The sequence below is a fragment of the Nicotiana attenuata genome, unplaced genomic scaffold, assembly GCF_001879085.1.
Source record: "Nicotiana attenuata strain UT unplaced genomic scaffold, NIATTr2, whole genome shotgun sequence".
NCBI classification, from domain to species: domain Eukaryota; kingdom Viridiplantae; phylum Streptophyta; class Magnoliopsida; order Solanales; family Solanaceae; genus Nicotiana; species Nicotiana attenuata.
Window position 1 is genome coordinate 743,977 of NW_017670406.1, and position 18,301 is coordinate 762,277.

An 18,301-nucleotide genomic window follows, 5' to 3' on the forward strand; every position below is an offset into this window, starting at 1 on the left:
GAATCAATGATATCACAATAAAGAAGTTATCTTACTAATTTGAACTATGAACTAGTAAAGGTTGAAAGATAAATCTCAAAGCATAAGTAACAAAGGTTTAAAATAACTCTCAAGTATAATATTATTAATCAATAATCAAGTACCACAATGAATGAAAAGAATTCCTATTTATAGGAGGTAAAAATCCTTAAAACTAGGTAGGGTGACTGCCAAGGCAACCCCTAACTTGGAGGCTAAGCTAAATACTAGAAAACCTAATAAAAGCTAATAAAAATTAGGAGGGTGGGCGGCCAAAAACCCTTAGGGGAAGATTTGGGCCTTAAAACTACTAGTTTGGGCCATTGTTTTGGACTCCAATTGGGCTCCTTTTGAAATACCCCCTTTTGGACCTCTTTTAAGCTCATTTTAAGCTCTTCTGGGTGCCCTTTTGGTGGACTTCAAGGGCTAATGTTGGGACCCAATCTTCCTCCTCTTGGACTTCAATTTGGGCCACCAAATAATTGTAAAACTTGGATAATTCATATCCTTTGGGCTTGAGCTCTTCCTCTACAATTAAAAGCTTCTTTATTTGCCATTGAAGTCCAACAACCTTAGTCTGCAATTCTTTAGCTTGAGATCTTGTAAATGGTCTTCTTGGAGCTTCCAAAACTCTATCATTGTCCTTGATGCTATCACAAACACTACTTCTCCTAGAACTAGAAGAATAATTTCACCAGTTGAGATGCAGACCAAAAGAGCTTAGGGGTTATGCTATTTTTGCAATGATAAGTACACATCTGGTCATAGGTGTTCTCTACCTAAGCAAATGTTCGTCATGGATCTAGAATATCCTGAGGGTGATACGGATGAAGAGCCAGTTAAATCAGAAAGAGCACCAGCTACTGAGGAGTGGGCTGTGACTAATAGAGATCCTCCCTTGATCTCCTTATGTGCTCTAAGTAGACTTTATGGGCCCCAAACTATCCATGTTATTAGCTATAACGATAAACGACCTATTCAAATATTGTTAGATTGTGGAAGTACTCATAACTTCATTGATGCTGAATCTACAAAAAGGTTAGGCTGTCACATTTCTCCAACTAAGCTGGGCTATGTCACTTTGGGTAACAATACTGTGAAGGCTACCTCTGATGTAATAAGAGACTTCCGGTGGATGCTACAAGGAATTACCTATACCTCAGACTTGATTATCTTTCCTGTAGGAAAGTATGACTTAGTTCTGGGGGCTTTTTAGATGAAAGCATTGGGTCCTGTCACTATAGACTATACTGAACTTACTATGTCCTTCAACTATCAGGGCAAACATCATGTGTTGAAAGGGGTCACTGAAGACTGCAAGCTCTCAAGCTCTAAAGCTATAAATAAAGGCTGCAATGAAGAGGTTCCGTTCTTTATGTTACATGTGGTTACACCTGCATCGGTGATGGAGTATAACAACCAATTTAATGCTATTCATTTGCCTTCAGAGGAGCCTATACCAGGATCACTTAGGGATCTGATCATTCAGTATCAATAGATCTTTAATGAGCCTACAACTTTGCCTTCACAAATGGGTGCTTTTGATCATAGAATACCATTACAAGAGGGGTCTAAACCAGTCAACATCAGGTCATATTGGTACTCCTCTATGAAGAAGGACATCATAGAGAAGCTGGTAAAAGAAATATTACAATAAGGTGTTATTCAATATAATAATAGCCCCCTCTCTTCACCAGTGGTCCTAGTACGGAAAAAGGATGGCTCATGGAGGCAGTGTGTTGACTATAGGGAGTTAAACTAGTGCACATTTAAAGACAAATTCCCCATTCCTATTATAGATGATCTTTTGGATGAATTAACTGGGGCTATAGTCTTCTCTAAGATTGATCTAAGATCAGGTTACATCAGATTAGAATGGTGCCTGAAGACATCCTAAAAACTGCTCTCAAAACCCCCTTGGGCCGCTATGAATACCTGGTCATGCCCTTTGGTTTAACAAATACTCAATCTATATTTTAATGCCTTATAAATCAACTGTATCAATATAAGGAAGCTCATATTGGTTTTTTTATGACATTTTGGTCTATACTGTGCACTTACAAGACCATGTACATCATCTCCAGCAAGTGGTTGAAGTTATGGTGAACAATAGCTTACTGGCTAAATATTCTAAACGTGTTTTTGGGGGTCGAAAAGGTGGAGTACTTAGGGAATATCATATCAGCTGCAGGAGTTTTCACTGACCCAAAGAAGATTCTGGCTGTCTAAAACTAGCCTGTGCCAACTACTGTGAAGCAACTAAGAGGTTTTCTCGGCCTTGCTGGGTACGATAGGAAGTTCATCACGAATTATAGTCTTATTAGTTGACCTCTCATAGAGTTTCTTAAGAAAGACAACTTCAATTGGTCCACCAGTGCTGAACAAACCTTCATTGCATTGAAGACTGCATTAACCACTGCTCATGTGTTGGCTTTGCCCAACTATTCTGCTCCTTTTTTGGTAGAAACTGATGCTAGTGGTACGGGTATTGGGGCTGTGCTCATGCAAGAGAGTCATCATGTGGCTTTCATCAGCAAGGGCTTGGCTTCTAGGCATGCTGCTCTTTCTGTGTATGAGAAGGAACTCTTGGCTTTTGTTTTTGTAATGGGCAAGTGGTCACACTATCTTATGGGTCAACAGTTCATTATAAAGACCGACCAGAAAGCCTTAAAGTATCTCCTAGAGTAAAAGATCCATATAGACTCTCAAATCAAGTGGATTGCCAAACTTTTACCCTTTGACTTTGAGATCCAATATAAGAAGGGCAAGGAGAACATAACTGCTGACTCCTTGTCAAAAGTTCAAGGAGCTGAGTTGATGTCCTTACTTGTTTCTTCTATCTCCACTGATTTATGGGAAGAGATTACTGCAGTTGGTCTTTTGATTCTTACTTGTATATCTTGATTCAGTCTTTACAAGAGACTTCTCAGAAGTATTTTACTTGGCTCAATAATCAACTTAGAAGGAAAGGGAAGTTGGTGATATGGAATGCTGCTGCTTTAAGAACTAAATTGCTCACTTTATGGCATTCCACTCCAGCTGGTGGCCATTCTGGCTTAGATTCCACTACCACCTATTTCTACAGGAAGGGCATAAGGAGGGACATTGCAACCTTCATTCAGAACTGTACTACCTGCCAAAGAAATAAGTATGATACCTCTGCTTCTCCTGGTCTTCTCCAACCTCAACCTATCCCTGCACTACTTTGGACTGACATTACCATGGAATTCATTGAGGGACTGCCAAAGTACAAGGGTAAGACAGTTATTTGGGTCATAGTTGATTGTTTGACCAAGTATAGTCACTTCATTGCTCTCACTCACCTCTATACTGCACAAACCTTGGTGTCTATTTTCTTGGACAACATTTTTAAGCTGCATAGATTCCCTACTACTATTACTACTGATAGAGATCCTATCTTTATCAGTTCCTTCTAGAAAGAATTTCTCTCAGCTCAAGGAATTACTTTACAAAGTTCTACTGCTTACCATCCTCAAACCGATAGCCAAAGTGAGGTGCTTAACATGTGCTTAGAGACCTATTTGTATTGACTCACATGCTGATTGGTCTTCTTTTTTACCTTTGTCTGAGTAGTGGTACAACTCATGCCCACACTCCTCCATTAAAACCTCCCTCTTTGACCTTCTATATGGATACCCTCCTCCATTATGCTTGCCCTATCTACTTAGAGATTCTAACTCCACCCGTGTTGAAGACATTCTGTTATTAAGGGAATTCAAGTCGCGCATGACCAAATTTCATTTACATAGCGCTCAGCTGAGAATATAGGCTCAAGCTGATGCTTACAGGTCTGAGAAAACCTTTCATGTTGGAGATTGGGTGTTTGTCAAGTTGCAGCCTCATAGACAATCTACATTGACTGTTCTCCTTATCATAAGCTAACTTCTCGTTACTTTGGTCCCTATCCTATTGTTGAAAAAGTTGGTGTTGTTGCTTATAAACTCCTGCTCTCACCAAAGGTTCTTATCCATTCCACCTTCCACATCTCTCAGCCCACACTTTGCCATAGCCTTCCTTCTGAGATTGTTCATCCTCTGGTCCTTGACCTGACCATCTAGCTTTGTCCATTTCCTGAAGCCATTCTAGCTAGATGTTTGATCAAATAGGGAAACAAAGCTGTTGCACAATGCCTGATCAAATGGTCCAACTTAGATGCTTCATATGCCACTTGGGAATTAGCCTTTGCACTACGAGCTCGATTTCCAGCTTTCACCCTTGAGGACAAGGGCGATCTTCATCAGAGGGGTATTGATACATATATCACACTAACAGCTGACGTGAAAGCTGAGTAGAACAACAAGAACTATTTCAGCATGTCTTACATTTCAAATTCAAACTCTAATTGTATAAGTAATAATTTGTAATAGTAGGGAACACACTTTTCGAGTTAATACAAATCATTTCCCTCACTTTATGAATTCTCTCCTCTTTTCTTCTTCCATTTATCTCTTCTTCTCTCTTAGTTATTGTTTCATTGCTGTGATCGATACCATATTGGTATCAAAACCCATGAGCATAGCAACCAAAATTACTGGTCATCCTATTGTTCTTTGCATTTGGAAAATTCGCCCATTGTTCAGCAATCTACATGGTTCATTAAAAGAACAAAAATAAATGCTCTTATCATCAACTTTCATAGTTTTTGCTCGTTTCTTCTCGTTATTTTATTCCTGATCCCTCTTTCGAGTTTCTTTCCATCCTGAGGATTTCTTCTCATTCTAACCAAGATTATCGCCATATGATATAGCGCCAACAATGGGTAGCACTTGCCATACGAAGAAGACGGCCACAATAGGAAATGAAGGCGATGCATGCTTGCTGAGAAGATATGTTATCAAGCCTTACAATTGAAACTACAACGAGCAAAGTTAAATGATACTTGGACCTAAAAAAAAGAAGCTTAATGATGCAATATTTTGTTCAATTGATGGCAACTTTTGCACGTGAAAATTAATATTTTTGACTCATTTTTTCTTCAAATGCGTTGAACATACCCAATTTGCCGCTTCATTACTTAAAGGGGGTATTAGACTCACTTCAAACAGAATCATAGGGGTAATAATTTGTTTGTAAAATTTAGGTATGCAATTGTTTTTCAGGAAAACTTTAAGGGATAAATATGTATTTTTTTTATTTACTAAGTAGTATATCTATTATTAGTTTGATTTAACTTTTTTTAATTTAATATCGAAGCAAATATAATATTACTGATTTTATAAACTCAAATATCAAAATTAAATTGAACCGCTAAAATTTATTTTCTGATTTAGTTTAATTTTAGTTCTGTTTTAACATTAACACCATCCCAAAGGAGTGTACTAGAATTATTTGACCCTTAATTAAACGTTTGGCTCTTAGAAAATGAAGAAACTTTTGATAGAAACACGCCACGCAAAATAGTTTGCCAATAAGTTATGATTAACAAAAAAAAGTCGTTAGTAGACACCTTTTTATCTTTTATTTTTTCAAAATAAAAATAAAAATGCAAAAGAGCAAAAGAAGCACTAAATTTGAACCAAATGCAAACGAATAAATTCATTCCATATGCAAAATTGTAAATACTACAAAAGTGAAACCTCAGTTCTAAACTTCAGCACCGTCCTCCCTAAATTTATCTTCACCGTCACAACGTCGCCGGCGGAACCCTAGAAGCGATCCGAACGTTTTCTCCGACGAGTTAATTGGTAAAAAATGTTGAATCTCTCAATTCTCTTTCACTCTATCGTTTTAACAGTTTATGTCAATTTCGTACTCTCAGTTTCACTGTGGCCAAGTCTAACTGTCGAAATATCGGTCCTCCCAAAATTAAAGTTCATAATTGTTAGCTGCTATATAACTATAGAACATTAAATAATTTTTAATAAAATTCTTCTTTTTAATTTTTTATGCTTCAGCTGAAATTTCTTTTCTTGGTTTTGTGCTTTTGCAAGCCTATTACATACAGAGTACTTACGAAGTGCATCACTGCTTCGTAATGTAATTAAAAAAAATAAAGAAAAGAAGAAGAAGGTATTAAGTAATGGCCCGAAAAATATGATAGGGTCTTAAGGGTTTGGGCGATAAGGTATTAAAAATTACTGCCTACATTGGTGGAGAGTAGTTTAAATGCAAAATGCTCAGACTGAAAAATGTCAAAGCAGTGAACCATTTTTCTTAACTTCAAGGCTCCGGTAAAAAGATAACTTTTCTTGGAAAATTATTTAAAAAGATGCGATTCATATTTGCAAAAACAACATTTCCTTATTTTTTCTGATATTTCTACAATGGAGTAGTTCAATGAATTAGAACGAATCAACTGGTTGATGTCTATATCTTTTAGACTGTAGTTAATGGATACTCTTAAGTCATAATTCAAATATGTGCGGCTGCTCACCACTAGGGTTCGCGCTTGGTACTTTCGTTTCTCTTATTCAGGTATCGCTGTTTGAAATTAATGTGTCTTACTGATCATATAAGAGAATAACATGTACGAGGTTCGAAAATCACTACCAATGTGGCTCTGTGGAGTTTGATTATGTTTCCATTCATGGATTGGATTCCGGCCTTATCAAATTGAGTCTACCAGTTGGCAATGTTCCTAACCTAGCTCATACATCCTCTGTGCTCTTATCATTCTTTCCTGAAGTTAGCGTCTGTTACAAAAAATATGCAGATATGTCAATGAAGTTGACACCTTCCAAGCGGCCGCATGTTTGGAGCCTTTCAGAAACAAATGGCCGAGGGAAGTGGCAGAAATCAGCATCTTTTAGTTCCCAGAAATCGCCTCCGAAAGTTCGTATACTATGCCCTGCTTCTAAGATAGATTCCTTTATCGGAGAGGATAGTAGCATCATTTCTCGGATACAAGAGGATACTGGTGCAGAGATTCGAGTTGAGGATAGTGTTGTTGGTTGTGATGAGAGGGTGATAGTTATTGTAGGTTCAGGAAAAGAAGATGAAGTGGGAACCGAACAGCTCCAGGCTGATGTTGAGGGAACTGAAACTAAAGAAAAGGACATTTGCACTGATGAAAATGGTGATAAGCGTGAGAATAAGGAGTCCCCTCCAGCAGAAAGCTCCAAAACTGAGAAGGAGGCAGTATCTATTCAGAAAGCTCTATTCTTGGTATTTGATAGGATGATTGAAGGAGGGGTAGGAATGGATGGAGGAGATGAAGAGGGTGATGATTCTTCCTCATTAATTATAAGATTGCTTATACTCTCCAGTCAAGTGGGATTTTTGTTAGGAAAAGGTGGTAGTGTGATAAAGCAGATGTCTTCTGAAAGTGGGGCACAGATACAGGTTCTTCCCAAGGACAAACGACCTTCATGTGCGTCTTCATCTGATGAATTGGTTCAGGTATATTTGTTGATATTTATTCATTCATTTTGCGTAAGCATTAATATATATGGTCTTCTCAGTTTAGTCATTAACTATCGTCAATGTTATCATCTATACTTCTGAGTTGAATTCGTAATTCAACGCTGTTTTTGTGTGTGCATGCATGTCACAATGTTTTGAAAGGTCTGTGGCTTAATATTGATATAACAGTAGTTTCTATGTTAGGAGGTGCTCTGATGAGCTTTGGTGTCAAAGAATGGCCCCCGTATCTATACAATTCGAATTGAATACTCTTCATGCTTGTTGAGTTCATGGTGAATACTGCTTCATCACTATCTCATTGCCTGCCTCACGTTTCATAGAGTTGATCATGTGAACAGTGTCTGCTGGTTTATGAAGTACTCTATTGGTCAAATTTTGTCATATATACCAGAAATCTGAAAAGATTCCTTACTGTTATGTCGCAGATTTCTGGGGAGCGCGAGGCAGTTAAAAAAGCTCTCGAAGTCGTTGCTCGACAATTACTTGAGAATTCCTCTTGGGATCAGGATTTTCTCTCTACTGATGCTGGTGGTCCATCTTCTCAGTCTCCTGGCCATCCTCGGTCTAACCAGGAATTGCATCCACCGTCAGCACGTCCTTACCGTGGGCAGGGGCCACCGTCCGCTGTTGCATCTCGTGATGGGGAAGTTGGTATACCTGGCCGAATGAACCCTATTCCTGACGCCTTGACTTTCAGATTACTTTGTCCGGATGAAAAAGTTGGAGGTATAATTGGAAAGGGAGGAAGTATAATCAAAGCACTTCAGCATGAGACTGGGTGTCAGATCAAAGTTCTGGATGGTGCAGGGGATTCTGAAGATCGAGTTATTGTCATCTCTGGTCCAGCGGTATGATTTGACTCTTCGATATATGTTTGCTTTCTTTTCCTGGATTGTCCTTTAGTTGGGGGGGGGGGGGGATTTCGTTCTTTTCGCTAAAGTTGATACTAGTTCTTCTTTTCCTCCTTCTAAATCGTGCTGCTTGGTTGTTCTATAAACTAACCTTTGCAAAATAAAAGGCTAAGGTCATTCTATTTATGCAGCACCCAGATGATAGGATATCTTTGCCACAAGATGCTGTCCTTCGCATTCAATCCCGAATTTTTAGGGCTGCACATGAGAACAAGGACAATGGCATGGTTGCAAAACTTTTGGTGTTCTCAAATCAAATCGGATGCCTCTTGGGTAAAGGTGGCGGTATAATAGCTGAAATGAGGAAGTCAACTGGAGCTTATATTCGTATTGTAGGCAAGGATCAAACCCCAAAGTTTGCGTCAGAAAATGAAGAAGTAGTTCAGGTGTTTTTCTCTTTTTATGATTTGAGTGATGTTACTAAAAATAAAAATTAGCAATTCTCTTCTGCATCTCCCTGGCTTGCCATTTTGTTACTTTTTAATTTTCTCTTTTTTGGTTTATCGCTGGCTTGACATTTATTACTTTTTAATTCTCTTTTTGGTTTAGTGTGATATCTATAGCAACATTTGTTTGGTTTAAGATAAGCCTAATTCCTAGATCTCGACTTGCATTTTGCTTTTCTTTTTGGTTGCTCAGGTAAATGGAGACTTTGAAAAAGTTTGTGAAGCCCTTCTGCAGATTACCACCAGATTGCAGAATCATTATTTTCGTGATGCATTTCCTTCAAACCCTGGTTTCCTGGACCAAGTAACTCCATTCCCTTCACATATGGGAAGAAGAGAATTTTCACCTCCAGGCATGTTCTCTAACATTCGTCCATCATTTCACAAGTTTGATGCTGTTGGTGTCCTACCTCCACATGGTGGTTTCCATCCACATGATGATCGTCCTCCCTTTATGCAAAATTTCCATAGGCCAGGCATTCCACCTCATATATCTGATAGAATGCCATCTTCAGCACCATGGGGTTCTCAGGTAGGCATTTGTTTGCAGTTAATTCTAGCATTCGAGTTTCTTGTGACTATTAAAATGGGAGTTGGTTGATTTTTATATCTAGGCTGCTCCAGCTAATGTACTTATAACCACGTGCTTGTTGCTTTCACAATGTAATTTAACGCGAGCATCAGAATTGTCCTAGAGCATGTCTCTTTCTGCTAGGAAAAAAGTTCTCATCCAGTAAATGATAAATATCATAGAAATATTAATTTTCTGAACTGTATTGCAGGGACTGGGTGAAGGTGGGGGCTTCCCAGACTATGCAGGAGGTCCACGAAGTATTGGCGGATTTGGAGGGTCAGTACATTCTTGATCATGACCAAACTCTTTCTGTCATTGTCCTTCTTTTTTCTTCTTCATGTTCTACAGTTCATTTTTGAACTGCTATTTTTCTATTATATACTGATGATATATGTATGTCTTGGTTAAACGTGAATTTCATTAATATAGAGGAAGTCATCCAGCTGTGATCACAAGCACTACAGTGGAAGTAGTTGTACCTCGATCTGTCGTTCCTGCAATCTATGGAGAAGGCGGGGGATGTCTTCGACAAATATGTGAGGTATGATCTCTGGATTCTATAGCATCACACTTTTTCTTCTTCTTTTATATTCTGACTTTTATTTCTGATTGATCTTTACCTAAGGCCATGCCCAATAAGAAAGATATATGATCTCCCTCTTTATGCATAAATGTGTATATATGATAGTAAATATTATCTCCCTCTTTTGGTACATATTTCTATCTTCTTGGTTACTGTTAGTTTTCTTTGTTTTTAATGTTTTACTGTTCTAGATTTCTGCTTGTCTTTTTCTACATGTTTTGCTTCCGTGTTTTTCACCAGTTTCTGTTTTTAAATATTAGCATATCAATATACTTGGTCTTATTTATGCGAAGTACGGATCTAGCATTGTATAAAAACATTTTCATTTTTGACGCTGACTAATTATTTTCTAGATTTCTGATGCAAAAGTCACCATAAATGATCCCAAGCCTGGAGCAACAGAGACTGTTATCATTATATCTGGGACGCCTGAGCAGACTAATGCTGCTCAAAGTCTCATCCAAGCCTTTGTAATTGTCGAGACTGAAGCTGCTTGATTAGTGGCAGTGAGGTAATTTTGTCGATCTTGTGGACGTCTATTTGAGTGATCTTTGTTTTCAGAAGCTGTGTGAATGCAGAATAGTTAGTTATGCTTCCTGGAGAGCAGTCCGGATGGCGGATGCTCCCTTTTTTATACTTTTGTCAATGTGAATTCAAAAAGCGTTGTTAACTTATTCCAGAAGACTTATTGTTATGGTGTTCTGCGCAGTGCTGAAGCTGGAGTTTGCGGTGACGGCTACTGGAAGATATGGTTTAGCAGTTTTAACTGCAAACTCTTGACAAAAGAAAAATGGAAAAAATGCATGTTAGAGTATCAGAAGTATTGCCAGTTGGCTAACAGATTCTGATTCTGTGGTGGTAAAGTTTCACAGAACATATTGATATGTTTTCACTTGAGATGATCATTCTAGGATGGAGAAGGAGGGTTTTTTAACATCTTCGTTTGCAGACTTTTGCAAATTGCCCTGTCTCTTTGTCCTACAAATATGATGGAGCCATTAGTAGTGTGTTGGCCTTGTCTCAATTTGATATCTTGGGTATTTATTCCTTCACAAAGTGTAGCTTGAAGACTTCAATTTTGGTTTTATCTCAATGCATTAATGAAAACTGAAAGCAGTCTAATGAGAAGATAGATAACAACATTAAGGATAAAGACTAGTAATATTTTTCCTCGGCAGGCCCGCAAAGTAAGAAACATATGTCTAACTTCCTTAATTGTGAAAGATTTATTTTCTAATTTCAGTTCAGTTTTTGTTGTTTCTTATGCTGCATTAATACCAGAGACTGAGAGGTCATTCATTGACTTCATAGTATGAGTCTGCTTATTCTTAAAATTAGTTGATGCTTCTGCTCCCTTCTTTTCCGTTTCTATCCCGTTTGATACTGTAAAAACTAAGAATAGAAATGTGCTGCTATATAGATAGTTTGAGATACCCAACAATACCAGTTGAAATGTGCAAAAATGCGGGGTGGCAATCCTTTTCAGAAGCCTAACTTACATAGGGTTGTCTACTTTATAAGGTATTCCAGACTAGAGGGAAATAAATAAGAGCTGCAGGGTAGGAGAGGAGGGAGTTTCCTCCCAATTCCACATAAATTGAGTTGTGTGCTTCATCATCACTGTCTCTGTTCCCATCTCTGCCTGCAATTTTCCTGAGACACATATGTATGCGTTTAAAAAATAGGTAAAAGATCTGATCTGATACGTAAACAGCTTTTTAATTCCTATTGTTCCAGAACTCAAAGCTTTGTCTGATTCATTTCGACTTGTAAACTGTGTTTCGGGGCGTCCTCGATTTCCATTGACGTACCCATGTTGAACTTGTATGATATGGGTGTGAATGCTTGGTGTGGATTCTTAAAGAACATTCAAAATTAACAAACTATAAATATTCATATAGGATATCTATGCACAACCCTATTAGCATACGTATCCATAAATGCGTTCATGTAACATAGCTTGTAAAAGCATTATGCAGATCATGACTTCTAAAAATTAGTTCACTGCATTAGTTCCTGATGACCGTACTCGTCTAGGAACAAGCACTGCTTTTTAGACAGCAGTTGCCAGGGTGTTCATAGATTCATTTTGCCTGCTTTGATCAACAAGTGTAGTTTTGATTTGTTATTCAGTGATAAGTCAATACTTTGAGATACAAGCTGCACTAGATGTAGATGGACCCTGCTCTGTTAAGTAACTGGATGGCTTAGATCATTTCTGTAATGATGAGAATGAGTCAAAAATCAGGTTGCAGGTAGTTTTTGTGCTATCGCAATGTAGAGTTTGTGAAAAAGCGTACTGTATAAAATTTGTAAGAATAACATACAGCCAATCAGTTTGGATTACACTTCTTATTGAAAACATTACATATTTAATTTGAACAATTCTGAGAACTTATTGTTGAGTTGAGAAAGGCTTGTAATGCTTGAGAGAAGTGACAAGACCCTGGATAGATCCAGCAGCTGCAACAAGTGATACAACCAGGCAAGTCCAGCTCAAAATTTTCAGCCATACCCATGTGAAAGAATACTTTGGTATCTTTCTCTGGGCAATGTGCATCTCTATTGGGAAGTAGACAGTTAATGGATAGAACGATGCTGCCCCGATCAAACCCAAGAAGTCATTGAAGAAGGGGAATATCATGGCAATCACGGCTGTCACTACAACATATGCTGTTCTCCACACCAACCTGAACAAGTTGACGTTGTAAACGCCACAGCATGGAACTTGCACAGCGTACTCGGAGGTGATGAATTTGCTGTCCGACCATCGCTCGTTGCAACGAGCCTCCACGAACCCATATAAAGGTTGGCAGAAAACCTAAAGTCACGACATTCCATTTGGTATTGTTAGATTAGTGTCTTGTGTATTTAAGTACAGGGAGTAGGTTTTTGAGAATGTTGTATAGAAGTTTCACCTGGTAAGCTCCAACAAGGTGGACGGCAATGCAAACGTTGGCAAAGTCAATTAGCCAAAATGGTTCATAGAAACCAAAACCAGTAAGGAAATTTCCAGGAGCATCATTTCCAAAGGCTGCATAACCAATGGTACCACATAGTATATAGAATAAAGTTGTGGTGGAAACTCCAGCTAATGAGGCTCTCTTCATAACCTTGCTTTCTGGAGGTTGTGATCTCAATGTATCCTGCAATTATATTGATGATTAAGTAAGTAATGGTTTCTAAATAGTATACAACAATATCTGAATATTGTTGAAAGGTTGCGAAATTAATATTGGAACTTAGTAGGTTCAAGCTTAATTCAAGCTTTTGGATTCAGTATACTACTATTAAAATTGTGGCCACTTAAGTGTAGGAGTGCGTCATATGCCTATGACAACCTCTTCTAAGACTCTCCATATAGTCAGAATTAGAGAGGTAACCGGGCTTGGTTCTGGCCTTGTTTCGTAGTGAATTTATGAATTTAATTACTTGTATACTTTTTTGTAAATTCAACTTGACTTGTTCCTGAAAGTCTGGAACAGAGTAAAAGAAAGTTCAAGCCTTTTTTTTTTTTTTTTTTTTTTTTTTTTTTTTTCACTTAGATGTGCTCGGCAGATGGTAAAACCAGATTGTGATGGCAAGAATTGATATGTTAGAAGTAGAAATATCTATTATTGCATTTGCCTGTTCCTCTCTTTATCATCCTGTTTATTTTTTCTTCCTAGCTGGTCAGTGGAGTAATTGTTGCAAAACTTGTTCGCAATTAATGAAAGTAATATGTAAATATTTATTTAGTAATAATATGTCATAGTTGTTATTTCAAGTCAAAACCACAAGAATGTTTAATCATACAAGCTCTAAGTAATCAAGGAAATGTTCTATGCTATTAAGAATCGGTATGCGTAACAGTCCAAAAGCTTAACTAGGAAATATTCCCAATTATTTCGTATATGGTTATTATATCATGAAGTGGAAACAGGGACCGGTGGAATTAATTCTGGTTCGTTGTATTACATCATATGATAAAAAAATAAAAGATGTGACAGTAGTAAAATTTTGTCGCAATCATGATCAGATAATGCACCAAAAAAGGATGGTTGTTATGAAACGATATGAAGTGTGAGAGAAGGCTTTCACTTCTTTTATGAAAAAGGCCTAAAGAATCAGTGACCCGAAGTCGTGGTCCATCAATTTTCTGGTCCAAAAGGAATAATATACTTTCCATATATTATGCTGCACCTAACAGGAAACTTTAGGAGAAAATGAAATAACCTACTAAGTGAAAGTGTGAAACGATATTTAATATTTTTAGCCATACCCATGTGGAAAAAGACAACGCTCGTGAGCTTTGTTTTGGCTCTCAGTTAAAGAAAAAGATAAACAATTCTTGGTTTTTATAACGCTAATATTGCTAGATCATTTTCAAATGAAGTGGACCACTTAAGAGTAACATATCTTGATATTTGTGAATCTTAATTCTATACGGTGGCTGATTCAGAATTTTAAAATTGTGGGTGCTCGCCGATAAAAATTTTAAAAGAAGAGGAAAAATAAGTTTACTTGTGCTGCTTGCTCAATATTTATCTAAATATTTATATATATAAATTTATTAATATGATCAAAGTTAATGGGTGCTTAAGCACCCACAACTCCCTATGTGCATCCGCCACTGATTCTATATTTATATGGTCCATTAAAGGAGCGGAGCCACCTAGGCTAAGGGTTATTAATTGATACCTCTTTATCGAAAAATTATATTATTAAATTAGATAAAAAATTCATATATTTATATTATATGTTAAATTCTCTTTAACTTCTTCGGGCTATATATAAATATGACCAGCAATATCATCTCGAGCAATAAGTGTAAACCCTTCATTGGATTGGATATTGATAAACATGGACCATCTTAACACCTAATGCTACAAAACCCTACACGTGGCTGACTACATGTAGTCTGTACACTGATTACATAACAGTAGTATAAAATGGATTTGTCGATGTATACACGAATACATCTAAAGATAGATATTAGGTACGTCATATAATATTATAATATAAAGATTCATTAATTCAGGCACGCATTTCAACTGAGAACCTCAGATTTTTTGTTGGGATGAGAATGAATAGGTGCATGGTGTATGTTACTAGTCATTTAGGTGTCAAAATTCAATGCTGCTACTTACTTTTGACAAAAGACTATTATAGAATACGAATATATTAAGCGTATTTTTTGAGTTTTTGTCTATATTTTAAAGTGAAGAGGTTAGAACTAGTGTGTTTTGGTAACACGGAAAATAAGTTGTTTTACGGTGCTTGTGGTCAGAAAATATTCTTTAAGAAAAACATTTTCCACTAAATAGGCAAAATGATTGTCACTTTTGGATGATAATTATTCTGTCCCGGTTATTTCAATTCTTATCATCATATCACAACTATATATATTTATTTTTTAATGCTTAAAATTTCCATTTTACCGACATCCGAGTTATTAATGTTTATTACTAATTTATCCTATTTTTATAACATTTTCTACTTTTAGATCTAAACACTGAGAAAATCATTTTCAAATAACTAATTTATAAAAATTATTTTCTAGCATGCCAAATATTCGGACCACCCTTATCCTGGTAGTAAGGGTTGGGTGGGGCATGTGCATTTATTACACAAAAAACATGCAGAGTTCACATGCAGACAAAGATATATAACCCTACGACGTAATAAAATCTTTAAAAAGATCATATGAAGGAATCAGAATCAGTAACAGTGTGCTTGCCTGTATTTCGATGAGAACGGTGGAATAAGCATAAGCAAATGCAATATCTCCTATGGCTTGGAAGCTTTTCCATATTTTCTCTGATCCAGACACATCCACCCCTACTGTCGTCCCTGTTAGGCTTGTCTTTACATGGTGCCCTACGCCTACAATTTATACAATTTTAATTAACAAATCATATTATTGCAGACAATTAGTGTCTTTATATGGACCACAAAGTATAAAATTCCAAGGAAACGAAAAAAAGGGCGGGTTGGTGCATGAACTATCTCGCGTTTACGCAGAAATCAAGAATGATCGCATTTCAAGGGGTATGATCAGTGGCGAAACCAGGATTTCCATCAAGGGGTCAAGGGATCAGGATTTTCATCAAGGGATGTCAATATATATTGTTTAAAAAAATTATCTAGCTAGATAGTGTAATTTTCTAACAAAGGGTATCGGTTGACACCGATTGAGTGCATGTGGCTGCGCCACTGGGTATAATATAGGCAGTCTATCCTGATGTAAGTATCGGTGATTGATTCCTCGAATAATCTAGAGAATGAAAAAGAAAAAGAAAAATAGAGTACCAGCAGCTTTGGCAATGGAGAGTCCAAGACCAATAGAAGCGTAAGTAAAAGACATAACAGCAGCAAGAATTGATAGCCATGAGAGCTTGTGGAAGTTTGGTATTTGGCTTAGAACTATTTGAATTACTGCAAATATTATCATATATGGGTAGCTCGATATTGAGCAGCTGGCTTCATGGCCATGTTTGTGAAAACAATTTGATCTCTTTACTGCCCTGAAATTGAAACAAAATTATTAGAGAAAAGTTGAAACTATGAACATGAGAATATTTATTTAATATAGTACTAATGTCGTTGTCATAAGATCAGATTAGTCAAAGTATTGACAAAAAGGTCATAATATTTTCTTTAAAAATAGAACTTTTATACTTACACCATACTGATAGATGCTGTAATAGTGTATCCAATGGTAACTCCGACGAGGTTAGCATACTGCGCCAATCCACACAGTGTTACCTTCACACCTCCTGTTTAAAAAGAAAAATCAAGAAAAGGCCAAAATCCCATTAATAATTGAAGCATTTCTTGCATATAAATGCAGTCCATGTTTCAATTGATAAAAATCCCATCTTGGAAATAGAGTTTACTCAATTCTTTCCAATCCATAATTTATACTAATTTTCTTTCTAACTCAACAAAAAAAAAAAAAAAAATTGTAGCTTAATTTTCCAAATCTAGCAGAGCCTAGATTTTTGTTCTTTTGTCAAAGTTATACAATCGGTTGTTAGAGTTGGAGAAAATCATGGAATTAAAAAAAGCACGCACAGAAAAATAGAGCATTAACGACTTCTGTAGTAAGTACGAATTTAACTTGTATATATATACTGATGACAGAATATATAGAGTACCTAAGTGAGAACGGACAACGTCCATGTAAGTATAGTTTCTCTTGCCGGAGATGGGGCCGGGAGAACGGTAACAGTCGGCAAGAAGTGTAGAAGTGAAGTATGTAATGAAAGAAAAAGCAAAGAGAACAGCAGGACCAGCCACCCATCCTAACTGAGCTATAGCCCATGCTAAAGAAAGCACTCCTGAACCAATAACAGCAGTGATAATATGTGCACTCGCCGTTAGCAACGTCCCTGGAAAACAATTAGAGTTTAAGTTCCATGCAATTGATATGTAACAGCAAGTAACTAACTCTTCGTACCAGTTCTTTTCTCACGCCCATCATCGTCAAAGTTTTTTTGAACATCTCCACTTTCGAGTTCTGTTGATACGTACATGGTGTTCTTCTGAAATTCGGGTGCCATTTTTAGTGTGTGCGTGTGTGTTTTTGTGTTATGGAGTTATATGGTGTATGAATGGTTATGGAGGATGAAATATATAAGAGAACTGTAAAGAGGGGACAATGATTAAAAAATTGAGGGTCAAAGGCCAAAAGTCTTTGGAGCCAAGAATAGTGGGAGGTTTTGAAAAAGCTAAATACTGGTGATTTGGGGAAATCTTTACCTAAAATACTAGTAGTATGAAATTTGGGTGTAATGATATGAGTTTTAGGTCAAGAATGATGGTGTTTATTTTGCACCCTCGAATGTGCTTATATATTATGTCGATCTTTTATCATTTCCAAGTCCCCCACCCCCACCACCTCACCCCCTCCAATAAGAAAAAGGGTCCCCACAATTTGCCTTTTGCATTTGGTCCTAACCATTGAAAATGAAACATTTGTGCTGTACCATCCATTGAAAACTCTGTACAACATTTTACAAAATAAGAAATGAGTTTAGGTTATGTACATGGATAAAGATTTTTTATTTTTGGCTCACTTTTATCTATTGTAATAGGTATTTTATCTTATTTTCGAGATTATAATTCTTATATTTTAAAAAGACTTATCTATATATTTATTTTGAATAATAATGTAATTTTTTTGATTATATTGTTAGTGTATATAACTTAAACTAATATGGAATTATAAGTAAGAGGGAGGAAAGATCCTAAGTTGACTCACCAGTCTCTCACCTTTTTTTAGGTCATTTTGTATTCTTTGATGAATTTGGTCGGTTTCTTTTACAAATTTTGAATTGCCATGACAAAGAGGAAGACATCGATATCCTTCCTAGTTAGTTCCTTAAAGACATCACAGTATAGT

General features: G+C 36.8%; 2 protein-coding genes across 2 annotated transcripts; one reads left to right on the forward strand and one right to left on the reverse strand.

Annotated features, from left to right (window-relative positions):
* The first annotated feature begins 5,561 nt into the window (after nucleotides 1–5,561).
* Nucleotides 5,562–11,162, forward strand: LOC109238984 (KH domain-containing protein HEN4-like). Its single transcript, XM_019405482.1, has 9 exons — nucleotides 5,562–5,723; nucleotides 6,692–7,377; nucleotides 7,827–8,249; nucleotides 8,444–8,698; nucleotides 8,952–9,290; nucleotides 9,541–9,608; nucleotides 9,762–9,873; nucleotides 10,269–10,426; nucleotides 10,625–11,162. The coding sequence occupies exons 2-8, from the start codon at nucleotides 6,694–6,696 to the stop codon at nucleotides 10,410–10,412; spliced, it is 2,025 nt and encodes a 674-aa protein (XP_019261027.1). The 5' UTR covers nucleotides 5,562–5,723; nucleotides 6,692–6,693; the 3' UTR covers nucleotides 10,413–10,426; nucleotides 10,625–11,162.
* A 1,031-nt stretch (nucleotides 11,163–12,193) lies between these two features.
* On the reverse strand, nucleotides 12,194–17,738 carry LOC109238985 (amino acid permease 6-like). Its single transcript, XM_019405483.1, has 7 exons — nucleotides 17,357–17,738; nucleotides 17,055–17,288; nucleotides 16,580–16,673; nucleotides 16,207–16,421; nucleotides 15,635–15,780; nucleotides 12,834–13,061; nucleotides 12,194–12,736 (listed from the first exon to the last, which is right to left on the reverse strand). The coding sequence occupies exons 1-7, from the start codon at nucleotides 17,457–17,459 to the stop codon at nucleotides 12,311–12,313; spliced, it is 1,446 nt and encodes a 481-aa protein (XP_019261028.1). The 5' UTR covers nucleotides 17,460–17,738; the 3' UTR covers nucleotides 12,194–12,310.
* Between the last annotated feature and the right edge of the window lie 563 nt (nucleotides 17,739–18,301).